Source organism: Falco biarmicus, chromosome 12 (genome assembly GCF_023638135.1).
Source record: "Falco biarmicus isolate bFalBia1 chromosome 12, bFalBia1.pri, whole genome shotgun sequence".
Lineage (NCBI taxonomy): Eukaryota > Metazoa > Chordata > Aves > Falconiformes > Falconidae > Falco > Falco biarmicus.
The window spans coordinates 6,927,903-6,949,550 of record NC_079299.1 but is presented as its reverse complement, the minus strand read 5'-3'; the positions used below and the strand labels follow the sequence as shown (position 1 = coordinate 6,949,550).

General features: G+C 41.8%; 1 protein-coding gene across 3 annotated transcripts in view; it reads right to left on the bottom strand.

Annotated features, from left to right (window-relative positions):
* The window catches only part of TP53BP2 (tumor protein p53 binding protein 2), a 78,538-nt gene that overhangs the window by 25,496 nt on the left and 31,394 nt on the right, over nt 1-21,648 (bottom strand). For 2 of the 3 annotated variants that reach the window (XM_056357599.1, XM_056357600.1), the window contains one exon: nt 3,548-3,695. In XM_056357599.1, the coding sequence (XP_056213574.1) occupies nt 3,548-3,695 (148 nt within the window). Of the gene's footprint in view, nt 1-3,547; nt 3,696-10,072; nt 10,186-21,648 lie in introns of those variants that run through there. The other variant, XM_056357601.1, reaches the window with a different exon arrangement.

The window sequence follows — 21,648 nt, the reverse complement described above, 5'->3', positions numbered from 1 at the left end:
ACTGAAACTAAACACCTCCAGTTTTGCATCAGTTTTGGTTTTCCCGATATTGTTTTTGTTGGATGTTTCCTTTCATTATTTAAGCAAGGGGAGGAAAAGAAAAAAGGAAGAAAAAAAGAGAAAGAAATCAGAGAGTAGTTCATTCATATTCAATGGAGTCTTTCAAAGTCAGTCTTAATATGGAATAATCATTTCAGGGGAAAGTATAAATGTTTTCAATTTCATAAGAAGAAGAGTTACTAACACGTTTTCAGCACGTGAAAAGCTCTTTTCACCATAAAAGTGTTTCCTTAAATGAAAATGCTGCAGCTGTGCTCAAGCAATCTAGGAAGGAAAATTTCTGGAGTCACTGTCAAAAGAGATTAGCTTTACAGAATAAGCAAGTAGGTCACTGTTACAGAAAAAGCAGTCTCTTGGCGGATACTTGTCTAGACAGCTAAAAAAGCTCTTCATCTGCTGAACCCTAATTCAAGGGAAAAAAAAAAAGCGGGGGGGGGGCAAACCCAAAACCAACAGTACTGTTGTCAGATTTCCATCTTAAAGAATATACAGCAGTCTTATGAAACAGATTTCTAGCAGCTCAGCAATACTTCAGCTGAAACTCTATTATCAAGGGAGATGCCCTTTACACAAGGATTCTGTCAATACCATTCAGTGACTTCAAAGGAAGGTCAAAGAGATTTTAAAATACCAAACAAAACTACATTTGGAACGCTCAGGAAGAAAGGACAAACAATCAGACTTTTTTTATTTATTGCCTGTATGTCTCATAAAAAATAATAATAAAAAAACCCCACAACAGAACACCACCACAAATCTTTGTACACGCACACAGCTTTTGACTGCCTTCCACAGCGGCTGAGGTAGTCACTTAACAGAATCCTGGCGATAATAGGAAGATCAAGAGAGTTTGCCCCAATACTCATCAAATTTCAAGCAAAATTAGGAGGACAAGAGGAGGAGGAGGGCTGGAAGAGTATTAAACTTGCTCCCTTCAGGGAGCAGAGTGCCTCAAGCGCACTCGCAGCGATCTTTCAACGTATGCTTAATAAGGTCTGACAACAGAAGCTAAAATTCCTGAGCAAGCATCAGAAAAAGAGACACAAGCGATGTAAAAAGGATCTCAGTAATTGAAGTCTGAGAAATAATTTTCCAATGCAAGTCTTTTGTTCCTACCCCAGAAGGTTAGCTGTCGTGCATCATGTTTGTTATAAAATAGTTTAATTTGTTCAGTGTAAAACGCAAATAAAATAGAAGTCACGGTATACCTTGGCAAAACAAGATAGTGAACTTTGCCAACATCTAAAATGAGATCAGATAAAAGCTAAAAGTATTTCTCTCCCTCACGGCCCTCCTCCCCCCCCCCCCCCCAAAAAAAAAATATTCAGAGCATACATGAAAACACATCTTGCAAGTGGTTGCTACTGGATGTTTTAAAGATGGTTAAGAAAAGATACATTTTATCTGAAACAACATGCATGTACTTCATCCAGTACTCAAGTCTTCTATTGTTACATGATTCGATACTCTGATTTTTGTTACTAAGTACAATTGGAAACTGTATACAGTTTTACACACACATATCAGTGTTTGTATATAGCAGTAAATAATTAGCAAATATGACAGGATCAGTGAAGGGAATAAGAATAATTTGGTTTCTAAAACAATTGTCAAGGCTTTCACTGCACAAATAGATAATACCTTTTTTTTTTGCTCTTGGGACAATAGCCATGCAAATAACACTTAGATATCTGTTCTTCCAGTATCTCACGGCATCTTTGCGAAGACTAATCTCAGAAAAAATTCTCTGCTTCACTTCACGTTTCTGTATCCAGACTATTTTCTTACATCTCCTTGAGTAGCACAGAGGCTGACAACTTGATTTTACAAATAAACTTCCATGTATTATATGGTCCCACTCAGCCACAAGTTCACTTTTCAACTCAACAAGACCATTTTGACACTAAGCACTGGCAGACTTCACTTGCCTCTCAGTATAGGTTCTCTCCCTTGGTTTCAGGACAATCTCTCTGCCTTTTCTAGCATATTCTACATGATCATCTCAAAAGTCAATCAAGAATCCATGTTCAGGAAACACAAGGAAAGGAGCTGCCCACTTTAGCAGAGCTCCAGCTTTGGTAAGGACAGGAGAACCCTGTCCCTCACCATCACAACCTCTTTAACAGGGCGTGGGGCCAAGGCCAACTATAAATTCAGTGGTTTACCTAAACCTTTATTTAATTGTCTTTCACTGTAGACTTTGGTATTGGTATTAGACAGAGTTGGACAAAGGTGTACAATAAAAACACTTCCCTAAAAGATCTCTTCCCATGCTGGATTTGTGATTTTATTTCACTATCATTTAAAAATGAAAGATGCCCTCTTTTCTAAGGAGAAGAAAAAAAACGTGTTGCATTTTTTACAACTTGGAAATATCAGAAACATTACACCTGTTAGAAGCAGCTAAAAAAAAAAAAAAAAAAAAAAAAAGAAACAACTCACACCTCATCCTATTAAACAAACACTGAGCTCACCAAAGACTTCTTTGAACAGCTGTGAGCCTGAGCCAGCAGCAGAGGAGGAGAGGAACATAAGCCCTTATCATCTGATTCTTTTATAATTTTGTTGAAGTATCTCAAAAAAGTTGGATCAAATATTATTTTTCATGACTTAAAATCCTTCTGTGATTCACCTCTGGATGGCTACCAGTATCAAATTAGTACCATGGAGACAGGAGATAAGTCAAGGAGTCCTGCCCCATTTAAGCCATGAAAAGTTAGCCATGCTTTAGCTTTCCATTTGTTTGCTGACATGGTCTCCAGTTCCAGTGGAGCACTGCAAGCCAGGGAGATTTCAACTTCAAAGACAAAAAAAAAAAAATAAATCGGGAAGAACACAGAAGGAAAAACAAAAAAGCCCCAACTGACCACGTACATAAAACTCTTTTCCACAGGCTTAAAAGGACAGGGGAAAGTCAAAAGCAGTTTCTATGTCCTCCCTCCTACCCACCACCCACCTTCTTTAGGGCACTTCACATCAAGCAACTCCTACTAGTTCTGGTAACGCTCCTTCCCTTCCAAACTCAGTTAACACAATCAAGAACAATGAAGGTGACATAGAAAAAAGAAGTTTTCCCTTGCCGCTGCAAGTGAAAATGGCTACGGTTGAAGAAATGATTCTGACTTGAGCCACAGAACTACTGATACTACTTCAAAACCACACACAGGCCGCTGGGATCCCACTGTGGGGAGATGAAGGAAGAGAAACCCCCCCCCCGTATCCTTCAGAGATTCATTTGAGTCAGAGAAGGGCTGCACAGACACAAGAACATCCGCGTGCTTGAGACCCCTTCTTTTGCTTTTAACTCTTTTTTGCATGCGAGAGCCTTTCCATAGACGCATTACTGTACAGCAGGTCTGATGAAGAGATTAACAAAACTGTAAGGCAGAAATCCTCTGGGACAAGACCACATCTGTCAGGTCTCCCTGTGCTACGTTCCTCGAAGCAGTGAATGCCCAGGAACCCACAAAGTGGAAGCCTCACCTACCTGAGCCACACCACACCTCAGCCAGGTGGCACTCGCTCTCACCAGGCTCCTTGCACAGCTCCACCACGTCTCTGCAGGTGGTTTCAGGGGTGACTGGCACCTCAGTGAAGTGCTGTTCATTGTTACTGAGGTACACCGTCAGAAACATCTGGAAGAGACAAAGGCAACAGCACATGGTTACTTCCCAACACAAAGCCAGACTGCACATCAGACACATTAAACTTACTTATTTTCAACGGCATTGTATCATTTGTTATCAACTACTGTGCATGTGGAATTCCAAAACAAAACCAAATTTATTTTTAAGGTACAAGCAAGCAAGACTACACAAGTAATTCTCTGCTCAAATAAGTCACATCTGTGGAGGATTGTTTGGTTTTAAATCTGGACCTACTGCTCCTTCCTTCTCTTAAGGCGACGAACCCCTCCCACCTTGCAATATGTATATACTGCACCCATTTAACACTGTAGAAGAAACGGTCATCTAGAGTTCAGAAATATTCTTCATACTGAAAAGCAATGGCAATTACATCTGTTAAAAAAAAAAGAAGACTGAAGCTTACTACATAGGCAGTGAGGTGGAAACATAATTGGCATTTCCGTAACACTTTCATCATAAGGTTTCTTAGACACACAAGTCAACTTGCTGTGCCCTTCGTCTCAGGCTGAATACAAGGTCACCTCCAAGTGTCATTCACAGGAAAGCAAGGATATTTTACTTGGCTTCCTCTTCATAGTACAAAGATCCTTCATCTGTGCTCATTATTCTCTATAAACACACTACACAGCTAGATGTTATTCTTGCTCATGTCTTTCCTGCCAGAACTAGAAAACAAGCATTTTAAAAAGCAGTTGCCTTTATTTTATAGAAAATATTGATAATTACTGCCTCTGAACACCACCTTGCTGTATGCTACTAATATTAAGCTGCTAGCTATAAATTAACGTCAGTTCTCTTCTGAGACCTGTTCTCAACCTCAGTATCAACTGGCTGCTAAGGTGCAGGACTTCCAACGACACCAAAAAAAAACCCAAACCAGTCAAATATCTTCCAGAAAGCAATTACTCCACTAAGCATTTCAAGGAATGGAAACTTTATCAACAGGCTAATTTTTTCAGTATTTTTCATACAGTTGGAAAAGCTGTTTTTGCAGGAAAAGACACAAATCTTTGCCTGTCCTCCTTTTTTGAGGGTAAAAGGGGTATACATCCTCACAAACAACAGTTCATAGGTAAAAAAAGCCACCCACAACAACAACAAAAATACCAACAAAAACCAGTCCAAATCAAACAAGACAAGAGAGAGATATAAATGTCCTTAGAAATTAAAACAAAACCAAACCACATTACCACAAGCATTATTTCTGTGATTCTGTGTGAATACACTGGAATGAATATTTTTGATGCCACTGCAAAGCAAAATTGAGTCCCACCTTCCTCACAGTTTTAGAAATCCCCTCTTGGGGGTTCTCCTGGAACACAACCCTGCACACTCACACCTCTGATGTCTCCAAAACCTTTCCAGGGCTCACTTGAGTGCCGCGATCCCCTCCGCCACTCTGAGAGAAGCTATCTTTTTTTCTTTTTAAAACTTCTATGCAAAGACTCCACACACAGCATGTCTTGTTACACAGAGTGTAAGTTCTTGTCCCACTTGTGGCAGTATAAACACTTGCCAATAGTACTTCAGGCCTGGGCACCACACCAGATTTAGCACCAGGAGCATGCAGTTCCTCATCTCTAGCTTTACCTAGCTCCCCAGGACAGCTGTTTCTGATAAATTCCTAAAGACCTTCTACAAATATTCAGAGAGTGGAAAAAGCCTGCTGAAAGAGAGCTCAAAACTACCTGTAATCCTTAGGAAAATGTTTAGACGCCCCTCAACCATCTCTTTGTCACGTTATAAAGGGGGGGATGGGGACAAGCAAACCAAAACACCAAAACCCACATGCACTTTAGAGCTTGTAAGGAGAGGAATTAAGAGACAGAACGTGGAAAACACACAGGCAGCAACAAAAGCCCAGCTCCTGACCGATGGAAGCCAGTGAATCCTGCGGAGGGCAGGGAGGCAGATGGAGCAGGACACCCAGCACTTGAGGATTTTATCTGGAATCAAGGCTGCTGCTCACTCCGCAGCCCCGGCTCTTGGAGGGGAGCATCCCACCCAGCCAGGGTCACAGCTGTTCACCCACAGGCCGCAGGGAATTTGTTTTAACTCTCTGGTATGCTTTGTGTGGGCCAGAACTGGGTGACAGGCAGGCAGATAGGGTCAGCTTACCACATACATTTATCATATAGCGAAGACGGGTGCAACTGTTGTGCTGTTTACAGCACCACACGCTGAAGTTCTGACCTAAATTAAGAGACAAAGCTTTCCAAGCAGGAGCTCCAATACTTGGCTTTAATCTTTTGTCACTGAACACGCTATCTTTTAGATGTTGTGTTTCTAGAGGAGGTCAACAGTGATGCGCAATCAGGTTAGAATATCTCTTAATCGCAAAAACTGGGGCAGTATAAAATAAAATTTTAAAAAAAAAAAAAAAAGGTCTCCCAAATAGCTTTAGACCAGGGTTACGTAGGTATGTAAAACACATCAACGTGTCACATTTCATGCTGTACAACCTCATATCCGGAAAAGCACTAAATCGCACAGGCTATGTATCTGCAGTAATATTTGTTAGTTTTAAAAGATGAGCTCACAGATGGGAATTAGGAGAAAATTATAAAAAACATGTCATTATACACAAAGCAGACCTAATCTGACCCTAGCAGGGCTGTTCACTCCTCAGTGTGCCTGTTTATATCCAGTTGTTAATCCTTAGGATTTACCAATACAGACAACTACAGAGGAAGGATCACGAGTTGCCATTTCTATCCACAATGCTCAGGATAATTACTAATACATTAAGCCAAAAGCACTCAGACCTGGTGCATGGGGGCTGTTTCTGAGACTTGGTAACGTCTGCATTACTGCTATCTCACGTATTCTAGGAACTGGGGGGTAAAAAGGAAAGAGAAAAAAAAGGCAACCAAACTCTGCAAGTTCCCTAAAAACATACCTCGAAGTCTTAAGAGTCTAAAGCAACTAAAAGGCTACAGAACTGACACGACCTTCACAGCTACCTCCCACTTCCCCTTAGCTCCAGGGACAATGCTGAGATGGTTCAGAAGTCCTCCAAGTAGTTGTGTCCCTCCTCTCCCACCCAAACGGTGGTCACATTTATCACCTTGCAGGGGAGAGGCAAGGAGTTAGCCCTGCCTGCTCCACTGCCTGCACATCTGCAAGGTCTCCTGGGGAAGCCTGCTGCCCACCTGGCCCCGTCAGAGCCTAGGGCAAGCACTGACCAGTATCCACCAGAGAGAAGCCTCTCTCCCCAGAGAAGGCTGGAAAAGGTGAAGAAGCTGGTGTGAACCAAAAGCCTGCTATGGTTTCTTAGTGCTGCTCATAACCCTTGGTGGCTACTGTGGCTTGCACCACCTCACACTGGGATCCCAAGAAAACATCCTTCCCCTGGGAACAGCTCAAAAGCAACACTTCTTACCCACCCTACCAGCTGTTTGATCGCTGTGAAAAAACAAAGGAAACATGAATATTCTCAAGACACCTTGTTCAGAAGTTTGAATCCTGCAGATCGTATCAAGCTAAAGCGTAAAGTGGTCTTTTGCTCCTCCCTGAAACCGAAGATGTTAAGACAGTTTATATATAGGCATCCAGGAATTAAGATTGAAGGAAAAAAGGAAAAAGAACACGCAAAAAAAATTCAGGTTTAGCCAGGCATAAATGAAAGCTTGGTAAAGGAGGAGGTATCTCAGTCAGACCATGCACTTCTTTTAAAGACAGCATCCAGGCAAATACCAAAATATCTGGCAATCCCATATAGTCTTAGATCAGGGTTTTTTCCCCCCTCCTAGACTTCAAAAGGTTGCGTTTTAGTATACAGGTACACTCAGCCCAGTATACAGGCTGAGCACTTTTAAACAGGAGTCAGGTCCCTAACTAAGGTCTAAACTAAAGATTTCCCCCTCGTTCCCCACCCCCAAGGTGTACTCACTGTTTATAGGGACAAAAAAGCTTTAAAATGTAGAAGTATTCCAGTACTGTGGCATACTTGCAAGAAACCAGCAATGTGCTGTGCACCTACTGAAGCAGTTCCTTTTAAAAACCACATCACAGATTTCAGCTGACTCTGCTACAGCTTTAGAAAATAAAAGTTTGCAGTTATGGAGCCACCAAATGAGACCGTTCGATCGGATGCACCAAGGGCATCAAAGGGATGACCAAGGACACAAGCTAAAGCAAGAGATAGTTTTTGCAAGGAATGACTGCAATGCATGCCTTAGAAACAACTGAGAGTACCAAACATAAAGGACTTCATGCCTCAAAAAAGCCTGCCACTTAAGACACAAATTAAGAAAATCCAAATTGGTATGAATAGCAACTTTGAGTCCTCTCAGTTTGAAATATATAATTTTGTCCCAACCCATATTACTTACGCATCACCTCCAACTACAGCCACTAAGTCTGGACTGTAACACACCCAGGAGCAGGAAAAGAGAGTAGCAAGAACAGCATCAAACCAGGAGGACAGAAGAGGACATCAATTAAAGCAAGTCACACCCCACTTTATTGTCCTCCATCTCTCTTCTGCACATCAGTCCCAAAGAGCCTCACATTTGCCTGCAAGTCTGACCCATTTGTTGCTAAGCTCGTCGACAGGATCATTTCATACAATTGCAGTGGTATTAAACACAACATAACACGTCTCAACATCCACAAATAAGTTTTCAACTAACAGTGAAATACTTAAGAACAGCTAGCTCTACAAAAGTCCTAGGCTATGATCCCACTCCATTTTGGCTCCTGCTTTCTTGTATTAAAAAAAACATTATACAGCTTCCAAGCATGTCTGGAATACAAACCTGAGCAAACACATGCCTTACAATTCACGTCCATCCAACGGGATATCATTTCATATCAAAGACTTCATATCAATCTTCTGCTTAGATCAAAAGACCTCAGTTATTGATTAAAAATGGGGGGAATAGAAATGCAATTTACTTTTCAGCTTTGATGGTGTTTCTGTAAGGATTAGACTTATCTTACTCCTTACTTACTATAAAGTTGGTATAAAACATCTTAGGTATGAAAAGTCTGTTAAATTGGACATTTTCTAATATACTAATATTATTCAATTATCCAGGATGTAAGTATTCAAGTGAAAACGCTATTATTGTGCATGATGCAAATTAAAATGCAAGGTCTTTGCTAATTGCTGAAACTACCAGAGTTTAAAGGATGAACGTATTTTTCTTCCCCAATAGTTCCTAGGGAAAGATCATGAAATTTCAACAACCTGTCAGGGCAAAACTCAGTCCTTTATAAAATATTACAATCAAATAGAGAATTTATTACAACCAAAAAAAACCTCCTAACTTAACCTTGGTTTTCACTATTTGCTGAATTCCTAACTTTATACAGTCTTCCTGCACAGCATGTAATATGCAGCATAAACTGTGGCATCTATTCACATCGCATTTTTCATCTTCAAAGCATCTTCTGACCAGGAAGTCGTGACACAAGCAAGCAGTTTCCTACTTTACAGGCAAGGAAACTGAGGCATACAAGAAGGCAATGACAGAGACGAGAACATTATTTGGTAGCCAAACAAGCATACTGCCTCTGGAAATCGTGACTCATCTCATTACCTTGCATTAGAGCTAATAATATAATTCTGTACCACGTCCCATATTCTCTGCATTTTAGACTGAAACCTAATACCCGTGAACCACACAATACTCATGTTGAGGGTTTTTGTATTGCCATAACACAGCTAAGTAATGGCCTTAGCTTGCGTAACAGATTTTCTTAGCTCTCATTTTTAAGGAGGCATTAGAATTCACTTGTTGGGTCTTTTCCAACCCAAACAATTCCATGATTCTATGAATTCACATCCTGAACTAAAATATATTTTTAAAAGTTAATTTTACTTAGCTGAAAAACTAGTGACATAGAATTTTTAGATTAACAGATTAACTCAGATTGCAAGTACAGGTGACAGAAATGAGAAATAACTGCTTCCACCCACAGACCTGATACCCACAGTTTTAACCACAAATGAGTCTTCCCTGATAAATATCAAACCCCTTCAAACAAAGAGTTTTAAATGGAAGTCTTGCATCTTACCTAGTGGGAACACTGATGCTGCACCTTCCCAGATGGCCACAAAGAAATCAGCTGCTAAAATAGGTATTTTTGCTGATGATGCAACTTTCTAAATAACAGAAGACAGCCTGCACAACAGCACATTTTCCTGTTCTGATAAACAGAATTCTGAGCTGGTGCATAGTTAGGGCTTGCCATTTAACACCAAGTATACCACAGCAGTAAAGTAACTCCGTGATTCTTTCACGTCAAGTTCCTCAGCACCTGAAAACAGTCCTTCAGTAGGCAACATCCTCACTTAATGTACCTGAAGATTAAGGTAAGTAAAAGATTAAGGTAAGCAAAGATTATAATAGACTTACTAGAAGACAGGCACACGGGATGATTGCTCTCCGCAATCCTTTTCATATTCAGCTGTTCAATAAAGCTAGGTTCAACAGAAATGTGGAGTAAAGTTTAATATCTGCCTACGGCCACACCCAAGTGCACGGCGTTAGGTTCTGGCCATCTCACCCACCGCACACACAAATCCGTTTATATTGTCCTGGCTTTTGGCCATAAATATGAGAAGGGAAGTTATGATGCAAGGTAGGTGGAGTACAGTAGGAAGCACCATGGGATTGTTCAGATTATTCCCGGTCTATAGAAAGCACAGCCCTTTTCTCCTTCAATTGTATCACAGGAGAAAACAAGACCGAGCCTTTATTCTCAAAGGCATGGTAGTTTCTGCTTGTATAGATTATTATGTATTTGTATTTTATCTTTGGTAAAAATGCCATGTTCCAGGACTTAAAATACAATGAACATGTACGTATGCTCTCCAAGGGGGAAGAGAGCTGGAAATAGCAAGGAGGAAGCTTTTCCCCCCCTCCCTCTTATCCTTAAAGTAGAGAGAACAGAATGAAAACCATCTGCTTTTGATATACACTAGTTAAACTGGGCAAATGCTATAGCACAAACGCCACATTATGTCTCTCTACCAGGCAGGTATCTGAATCATCATTAGGGGAATCTGAAAAGCTACAAGAAAACCAGTCCGAGTTCTGGCCAAGCGTTGTTACTGTCTGGATTCAATGGATGCAGGTTTGCAGCCCTCCTAGTTCATGGACAGCAACCTCAAAGACAGAACTCAGTGCTTCAGTTCAGACTCACAAATGAGGAAGATGAGATTACAACCTTCCTGCCAAACCTTACAGAAAACCATCATTATCCTAGTTTAGCCATTCTGATTTTGTGAAATCTGTCAGGTGTAACTCAGGACTGGCAAATACGGGATTCCTAACCTACATTCCTCCTCCTTCAACAGCCCATTATGCACAAGGCCATCGAAAAGAGAGCTTTCCAAACAAAAGACCTTTGCTTGGAACCCAAGTTACATTTTCTGACTTTGTTTTCCTTCAGTCATTCTATTACACAAGACGAGGACAAAAGTCCTCCCATAAGTCAGACACCAGAAAGGTCTGTGCAAATGAAGCTCATTATTTTGGATGAACGCTAAGCACAGGAGCAACACACCCTACGCTCTTTGCTTGAGCTGCCACACATCACTGAAAGCAAGGATGTCTCAAATCGAGAGTGGATTTTAAAGCCACTTATACTTTGGCACTGCGTTATCTATTGTAACATTAGCATTAAGAAAATATTCTAAAAGACACAGGCCGGTTTGTTTGTGTTTTAAGATACATAAACTAAATTGGTTTCAGTAACATATGTAGGAAACCACAGCCTTTTGCTGAGCACCCACATTTGCCAACACATCATGTACAGCTCATTTTGCTCAGACCCAAATCCACACTTGGATTTGTACCAATTTAGTTAAACAACTGCAGGAATTCAGGGTAAACAAACCCTCAATACATTCTTCATATTGTACCACACAGCAACATGTTCACAGATATTTTCCCACCACCATCTGTGAAGTTCCTCTCCTCCACACGATCCCTTCCACCCCAAGTACTCTCCCCCTTTCTCCCCAAATCCTTCCTCGTGGCTCCTTAGAGCCACTACTTTTGCACTGTTGGACACTTCACAAAACCCGCTGCAAGTTGACTAGCAGAAAAGCAAGCCTACACACGGTGCTTGGACTTGTACTGTTGGCGTCCTACTTGAAGCTTTCTCCTCCTCCTGGAGTCAGCAAATAAGAACTGGGGCTTTGGAAGCTTGCCCCTTCAGGCAGACTCTGCCTCATTTTCTGTGTTCGGCACGGAGTTATAAACACTCGGTTACACAAGGACAAAGCAATTATTTTCAGGCAGATAAAAAAAATGATACCACATAATTGGTTACAATTGGTAGTACGCTCTGGAAAAGGATAACAGTCTGACTCTCACACATAACCAAAGGGGTTTACAGTTGTTCCTCGTCCCGTTCTTCACTATCACAACACACGTGGCACCTAAAAGGAGCCTGAAGTCAAGGCAACATCCAAGCATAATGAGCGGGGTTATGAACTCAAGCTTAAGCTTGAATCATCTCAATTTTCTCTACTTGCGTCAGACCCAGAGGCAGCCTTTGTACTAAGAAAAATAATAATAATAAAGGAAAATTACAAAAAATACCCAAAAACCACTAAGCTGCCCTTGCTGCTTTAGAGCTTTGCATCCCCCTCACTGGGGATAAGCGTTACTGTTCTCTTAGCCTCCTAGACAGCTAGAGGCCAATAAAAAGCCATATCAAGTGCTCCCTGTCAGGACACTTGAGAATTACACCTCTCAAAATAGTCCCTTATGATGCATGTATATTCTTAAAATGAAAAAAAGCGTCTAGTGTTTTTCCTGATAATAAAAAAAAAAAGATTTCATACAAGCCAGGACCCTTCACAGAGAAAACCAAAGTTACACCCACGTCAGGGATGAAAGCGCATTTAGCACAACCTACACCTAAGCAAGACAGGCTATCACCATAAACCGGCACCTCTACCACCCCCACCGCACCGCCCACTGCCTAAGACACCAACTTTATACTGGGTTTAAAAATACTAGTTTTCCACTTTTCCAGCCAAGATATAATAATCTCTCCAATAAAAAGACGATCAACATTCACACCAGGAAGCACTCCCTGCCTCAGCCCACCAGAACATGCAAATCAAATCCACATTTATTGCGCAAAAAGTGCCTGACCCACACATCAAGCAAATTTATTACTTTCTAGTTACTAGCAACAGGGGGCTGTGCTCCTGACAGCACCCATGAGGGAGGCAGAGTACTGGAGTACAAAAGAAGGATTGGGGGGGGGGGGGGGGGGGGGCAAGTCAATATCTACCTCAAACTGTTCAAAAAACCCAACAAAAATCCAAAGCCAAACACCCAACAAGAGAACCAAAGCTTTGTGATTTAATAGCAACACAAATCATGTAGCAAGTTAGGGAAAAAAAAAAAAAAAAAAAAAAAAAAAAAAAGATGTGTATAACACTGATTTACTCCAGTCCCAGCAACATCCTAGAGCTCAGTGCCAAATGTTTTTTAAAGTACTACTCCTTACATCGTGTTAGTCACTCAGTCACTCCTCCAGGAAAATAGCTGCCAAAGTCCGTGTCCTACCTCCATGACACAGATCTACGACAAACCAAAACACTCATGACATGCACAGCTAGGTCAGAGGACACACCATTTCTGGCACCCAAAACAATGACATATGTCTAACCACGCAGGTAATTCCAGCGTGGGGACAGTCACAGCACACACTGCCTGAGCTGTTTGGTGACACAAGCTGACCAGCTGGGTACCCTGAAGGACGTTACCACAACGTGACATTCAGGAGCACTGTAGCACAGCGCAGGCTGGTACCTCCTTTATGCTGCAGCCCCGGAACATGCTGTTGAGCCATCTACATTCAGGACAAATGAAAAAAACAACCCCCAAACAGGAATTTCAGACCACATCACAACAGGCTGCGTACTTTACTGCTTTCAAGGTCAGCCCTGGCTTCCTATATAGTTGCCTTCAGGAAGCACAGCCTTCCTGCTATATGAGCTTCTCAGTCTCACCAGGATAAATACATGTTTGTGTTAGTCCAACTTAATCCTCACAGAGAGTGAGAATACTCAAAAGGTGGTGGAGAAATTCCCCTCTATTACCATCTCTCAAGACAACACGGAGGTTAAGGAAAGCATAAGGTATCATCTCACTGCTACAGCTTAGCTGAGCTGAACGGTGAGCTGACGAAGGCAAGCCATGCTCTTCACACACACTCGCCCTGCTACGCCCGATTATGCAGCCACGTGGCAACTCAATTCCACCATATAAGCCTTTTTGTTGCTTTTTGCCTTTAGTGTAGGGAGTATTTCCTCACGTCACCCAACTCCTTACTAAATTCGAGGGGAAGCTACACGTGGCTTCGGGTGGGGATGGAAACCAAAGGAACGAAACCATCTATTTGTGTAGCAGCCTACTATTAAATTAATTAAGTGTAATGTCACACTGTACCTTTGCAGAAGGGTAGGTCTTCCCAATTCACCGCCAGTTCTGGGTGGGAACACACTCTGGTTGCAATGGAAGCGTACCTTGAAGAACAACCTGCGCTCGTCAGACCCAGACCCAGTACACTGAGTGCAAGCAGGCAACCAACATACCCACCAGCAATGCTGAAGACAACCAGCACGAAATGCCTATGCTTGGTGATCATGTGTTTGACAACAGCTGAAGTTATTATTCAAGCCATAAAGACGGGGTTTTGTCCTACCACTTCTGGGCTGCAAACACAGAGGAAGTCATTAGTAACTGTGCAGATACTGAAGAATATTATGCTATAGTGGCACGCGTTCAACTGGCACAGAAGACACATTGAGCTTTTAGCACCAAAACAGATGGTTCTTTTTTGTTATTTTGCAAGTTAAAAGGGACCGGTGGGGCTATTCCAACACTGGGTACTATGGATGGTCAGATGGTCTTAGCCAACCACATTATAACAGGATATGTACAGCAACTACAGCAGAACTGGGAAAGAGCAATCTTGTTCCATCAGTCAGCCCGTTAGCCCACCAAGCACCCTGCTTGATCCAGTCTTTGCTCCTGTAATGTGGAGCATTCATCAGGAAACATTCAGCTACTATAACAGAAGCTGCAGAAGAGTGACAGATTGTACAGTTGATCACTGTCTGACAGGTTTTATTTAAGTGCCGCTCACTCCCCAGAGCTCTTTCTAGGCAATACCAGGCTCTACGCAGACACGCCGGCTGAGAAGCAAAAGAAGGGAAAGCAGTTCATCAAAGCGAGGCAGCAGGCGTGCTGGGCGGCTCTGCGTGTTGTCACCAGTAATCTTCACAGACGACCTTGTATGAAATGGTGGTCACTGAGGGGATGTCACGGCTATTTTAAATGAATTAAATGGCGTACAGTTTAATCAAATCAACGTTTATATTACGCCAGGCTCCTCAACAGGCTTCTTTTGCCCCAAGAACTCCAGAAACTGTCCCTCTCAGCCTGTTACTATTTGGCCACTCATTCAACTTCCCTGGAGGCAGCAGAAAACCTTTTCTCTAACCCAACCTCACTAAATGCTATTTGCAAGAAAAGCAATCTAAACAATGTTTTTGTGCAACACTGGGAAACCACACTGCAGAAAGGCCTCACATGGGCCAGACCTCTATGTACAATAGCACAGGAATAACGATGCAGAGGCAAGAAGCACACAGTGCCCTTTCCACAGCTTCCCCACACAAACCTTTACTTGCAGTAATGTGTTCTCAAAAGGCTGGAAGACACAGCATGGCTATCACTGATAAAGTGGCTACAGGGCTGCATGACAAGCAGGCAATGCTCTTCAGAAACACAGCTCGTACATGACTCATGGCAGAGTCACTTCATCGTTTGTGGTATTTCACAAGATAGCTTTGTGGCATTCTCCAAGGAAGTCTGGAGTATTTCACCTGGTCCCTACACACCCTGCCTTTCACGCCTCAGCAATACCCTCCCTCCTTCTCTCCCTTTTTTGCAGCCAGAAATCAGTCACATTCCCTGCTATGTCAGCTTTTCCTGAACACTTCATTATGCTGAGAGACACGCATAGTCTTACTGCAGCTGAGATCAGAGAACCTCTAACAAATACTGGGAATCCCATCCTCTAGAGGGTCTTCCCCGCCCCGGGATGCCCAATGATGGCAAGAATGGGTTTCGCTTTCCTGGAGAAGTCAAGGCAGAAGCCATCAATCACTGCTCTGCATGGCCCAGATACTGATCTGGGTGAGATTCTGCATTCAGGGCAGCATATGCTTCCGTAGGATCGAGAGCTGGGTGGAAAAAAAAGTGTTCGCGTACACTTTAAAAGAAGAAAAAAGTGCAACAGACAAGCCACCACTCTCAGGCAGCAAGGAAATTGCCACCAAGTTATAACTGTGCACAGGTATGACAGAAACAGCTGAATAAGAGCCCTGACTACAAGGAGTAAGGGCCTTACAGCACATTTCTGTGTAATTTGCTAGTCCAGCCAATTTGCACAACTTCAACACTGTCCAGCAAAACTAAGGAACAGGGGGGCGAAAACCCTGTGAGTCTTGTGGCTACTGAAACCCAAGAAGGGGACAGTCACCTTGCAGAAGGCCAAGCCTCCACACCTTAAGAATGCAAAAGGGATACTCTATACCAGTGCTTACGTGAAGTCTTCCAGCTCCTTATTCCCACACTGCAAGGTTATGACATGTACACGGACCCAGGGCTGCTGCTCCACTGGAGTACCAGAGCACATGGACAGTTTGGTGCAGCAGCATAGAGCTCAAATGGGATAACAATGACAGCATTAAAAAAGAACCCGCTGAAGAAGATTAAGAAAATATGGATTTCTCTCTTTTAAGTGACCAAAGGCAACTGAAGGCAACCAAAATACATGATTCCAGAGACTCTTCCTTAGTTTTCAATATAAAGAAACAATGGGATTTAACATTCTATTGCAATACAGGAAAACCAGTAATCTAGGCTTAGAACTAAATTGCTCCTTAAGCAGTTAAGCCTCCCAAAATAAAAGCATCAAAAGACAAGGAAAATTTCCCAATTTATTCAACAAAACCCAAACCCCACATGCTGCTTCTTATATCCAAGATATGCCTTAAACAGTGAAATGGGAGCACTGACTTTACACACATGTAAAGCATTTATGAACCAGCACCTCTTTCTGCTGAGCCTCCTTCTGGCTCGAGGGGACTGTTCCCAAGCCAGGAACAGACTGAGCTACCATCAAGAGTCTCTTCCCCATTCACCATTAACCCTACAGAAGCAGAGGTGCAGGCGATGTAATTACTTCAAGCAAGATCATTTAATACTTACATTGGATACAACAGACTTGTATTCCAGTTGCACCACAATGTACCAGTTGGTTTGACTCTACAGGTCTCCTAAATCCCAGGCTGAACTCACTGCATGACCTTTACCAAGTGGCTTAACCTCCCTGCAGCTTCCTTCCGCTCACTTTATTAAATGCTCTGATCCATAGCTGGTAGTATTTTACCGACCAGATGTTTCATATTGAATAACTCAACATCATCAGAAGCTTACAAGTTGGCCACGTGGATGTGTCCATGTTTTTACTTGAGTTTGGGTACTACAACAATAACCCAGATACACTGCAGATAAGTTTTCCCAAATCAATTCCATAGTCAAAGAGAGCCATGGAGAGTAAGGGATAGCTGCAGCACATATTTGATTTTTAAAATGTATATGCATTACTTTGCAAAAGGATGATATAAAGATGCAAGAGTAGGATTTAAAAAAAAAAGCAACAGGAAAAAGGCAAGAAGTGTTCTCTTAATCCTCCTTTTTAAAAAAGATGCCAATAAAAGCTAGGGCACCGGCACACAACCATCTATCGCCAGAGCCTAGCACATTAAGACCTGGAAGCATCACTGTAGCATAGAAGAATGTGGTACAGAAACAACGTTACTATGTCAGTAATAAAATTATTGGTATTCGTGCCACAGCTGAATATCAAAAGGCTCATCCTTTAGACACAACCCGGTTCAACACCCACGTAATGCCATTGCTCTGGTAAAACAACTGGTGAGGACACATGCATGACTAACTCTAAACACCGATTCAGAACATTAATGATTAACAGAAAGCAAATAGCAAAAGCAAGTGGCAGGCTGGTTTCTGCCTTCTAACATGTGCAGCATCATGATAGAATCAAGAATGCTGTCCTGGCCCCGATTCGCTCACCATTCACTCTCGATGAACTTTTATCCCAAACTACAGCAATAGTTACCCAACACTGTTTTAAACAAGGCTTCAGGTCTTTCACGTTCCACAGAAAGGCCTGAAACCTCTAAAAGAGTTAAGCAACAGTGACTAAGATAATTAAGTATACTTCACATGATGTCCAGGATTTCTAGTGACCTTTATACACAGTATCATCCAACTGTTTGAGTACTGAAGATCAAAAAGACTTTGCCTGACTCACAAGTGACTAAGCTGAGAAAAACCAGGCCTGAAGATAATAAAACTAAGAGCACAGGGAAGAGTTTTTATCTGCTCATTACCTCGGGAATAGGAGCACCTTCCAGTTTCCAGAGCATTAAGTAAGTTTTTACACTTCACAGGAAGTCAAAAGCCCACAGAATGAAAGGATCTGAGGATTCCTTTGTTATCAGTGGGCACACGCAACGGGAAGCACAAGTCCTCCTCCCACTGTGCCACCAAGCCATGGGAGGTGGCTTCAGTTGGCCTCCTCGGGGTTATCCAGCTCCTTCTTCAGAGGGGCTGTACAGCAGCCAGGCACAACTCTGCCCGTAATTAAACAAGCTCAATAACACGCACAGTGGGAGAGAAAGGAGAGTCCCTGAGGCAGACTGCTAACAAGGACAGAGGCTAGACAAATGGAGCGCTTTCAAGACGGTTTCTTAATCAATAATTTGAAAGGAATACTAGGCACATTGCTGTTCTGCTAGTTTATTCCGCTGAAATAACCTTTATACCTTCCTCTTTTAAAAGTCCAACTGACTTGCATGTAAATGAATCCCACAAAGCAGACCTGCTCACTAACAAAGTGGAAATCCCATCTGGCAACAGTAGGAAGAAAAAAAAAAAAAAGAAAGAAAGAAAAAAAAATCCTGTGACTTATCCACCCCTCCCAAACTTCATCACTGCACACTAGCTCTTGAAACAGTAAACCCAAGAGCCCCACGAGGCACTCACACCCTGAACTGTTGAATAGATCAGAAGCAGCATAATTAGCTATTACCAGGGCCTCTGCAGCTTGATCTGGTATGAATTTGTAATATTGCCCTTCCCCCCACGTCTGATAAAAGCCACACAAAGAAATAAATGTATTTAACATACTGCAGCGTAATATAACACCAATTGCAGATGTAGGGTTTAAGGTATTAAAAAAGTAATCTGAGAAATTAAATGCATTTAAAACTATTTCTGGAACAATTCATTTTTCACAGGACGGGGGAAGAAAAAAAAAAAGAGATCTTGTAAGAACATGAAAGAGAAAAAGAAAAAAAAAAAAGGAGTATTCTGGGAACCTCAAGGCAATATTTCCAGTTGTGCACAGGGACGGGTCACAGCCTATAAGAGAAGTATAAGAGGCTGGAGAAGTTTAGAGGTAAGAAAGCTCAGCAAAGCAATAACCTAAGCTTGATTCAGAATTCTAGACAATATACTTTAAACACTGAATACCACATTAAAATGTCAATACAATCACAATATTAAAACTTTCAAATGATTAACATTAAATGGAAATTTTTAAAAACCCACACAATAGATATAAATACTTTGGTCAGGTGAAGATCTGAGGCATGTGCTCTGATGAGCTCACAGTCTAAAGTCCCATTCATGCACTGAAACCCACGCAGGCAGACAAGAAAAACAGTGTTAATGACTGATAAACCTGACGGGAGCTTAAATAATTAAGAGACAACAGGAAATGGGGCTGAGGTCCTACAGATCATTTATTGGTATCGTAACGAATTGTTAAACTCTACTGGGGGTCGGTTTGTTTATAAACTTATAGCTGCTCATCTTACAAAGCGCAAGAGATTAATTTCTGTTAAAAATTTCTTCAGTTAAGCTGCAAGAAGAAAATTGTCCAAGGTGGGCTACTACTATGCTCTTTCAGCAACTTAGAATCCATATGGCAATTCCAATTAACTCTCTAATGGAAAAAGCAAAACAACTTTAATTGTAGGGGCTTTCAAAGGTTAAAAATACATTAATACATCCACAAAGTAGCAAGCATTCTACAATGAAAACACGTACTCCAAGTCCAGCGCTCACTGGACATCACAGCTTTGAGAGCAAGGCACTCAACAGACTTTAGAAGAAAAGCCCAACTCCTCATGGTATCAAAGCTGCGGCGTTACACTAGAAGTGTAGTTTAACTTGAGTAGAAAGGAACACGTGGTTATCAGGAAATTTCAGTTTCAGAAATTTAAGTAATTTCTGATGACAGAAGGCACAACGGACTTCAGAATTTAAGCACTCTCCGGTTTGCCAAGCTAGTCCCTAACAATATCCCCATCCGTCTGGATCCATCCTGATTTCAAGGAGGCTCCCAATAACCAATGCACTTAAGACAAATCGCAAAATTGAGCCTTATCTAGATCAAGGGGTTGTGATCCAAAAACTTCTCCGGGCGTTAAAGGGTAGCTCAATCTGTGTTACCTCCTACTATCGGCGAAAAAACATCTATCCAGTATGTATAATGACGCAAATTATTTCCTGATACATGCTCATCTTTAGGGTAATAATGTAAAATAAGGGAGAGAGACCAATTATGCTGCAGAAAAACATGCTATTTTAGAAAGTGTTTCCAGCTCCTTTTCACTACTTAACAGTACCAGTCACACTCCCACAAACCTTCACAGATGAAAGGTGAGACGACTTCACAGGGCTTGCCAGCATTAACCCTGTTATTACCTTCATCAGTACAGCTACACACAAATTACTCCACACTACACTCTTATGCAGCCTTCTAATCACATGGTCTTGACATATGGTTACAGCAGCAGTTTAACTCCTATCTGTCATCACCGCAAGGAAAACATTCCCATTTCAGGGTAGTCTCCCAAGAGTAGTAGTGCTGCTGCAGCATTTTCCAAGCTTTTCACTGGCAGCTACTCAGAGGTGAATTCCTGGCTGGGCTCATGCTTGCTGTGTTCCCCACCTAGGGTCACAAGCACTCCTGTGTTGTTCAATCCCTTGGACCATGCTACCTTCTGGAGCACAGGAGAGATGGGCCTGAAGCAGAATTAAAATCTTACACAGACCATTTTATTTGGAGGATGGGGAAAGAGACATCCTAAGAAACCTTAAGCAAGAAACATTTTGCAGATGGTTTAGGGCCAGCCTACTACTTGTCATTCAAACAATGCAGATGCTCAAGTCCATGAACGCCTCATTACTGCATAAATAAGAGCCCTCAGATGTCCTGCTCCCTCCTGTCTTCACACCTTCCTTCTCTTCCCATCCCAAACTCTTTCAATCTTTTTATAAAAAATTAGATTTTTTTTTTTATAACTAGAAGACAATGAGGATACCTATAGCAATACTTACAAACAAAACAAAAAAAACAAAACAAAAAAAGGATTACTTTTGGCACTGTGTTTTCCGCACTTTTATATTCACATTCATGTAGGTATATTTACTATAAAATGTTTTCAAACTGGCAAGTGGCTGCTTATGTGTCCTACAGCCTATGGACCAGAGCGCTTCTGTAACACCTTTTTGCACTGTTGGGAACCTCATCCCTCTAAGAATATACCAAAACTAGGGGGGTTGTTTCAGTTTGGTTTTCTTAAACCTGAATTAAAATTCTAATAGTCAATAGTATTTACATTTTTAATTCCTTTAACCACATTCAACCTTCACAGATCTTCTCTTATTCACAGTAAAAACAGTGTGAAAAGGCTGCACCACCCCTTTATTTAGGGGTTAAAAACCAGGCTCACTAATAAGTTATCAGACAAAGAAAAGTCTGAGCTACCAGGGCAATGCAGGCTCTGGAACTT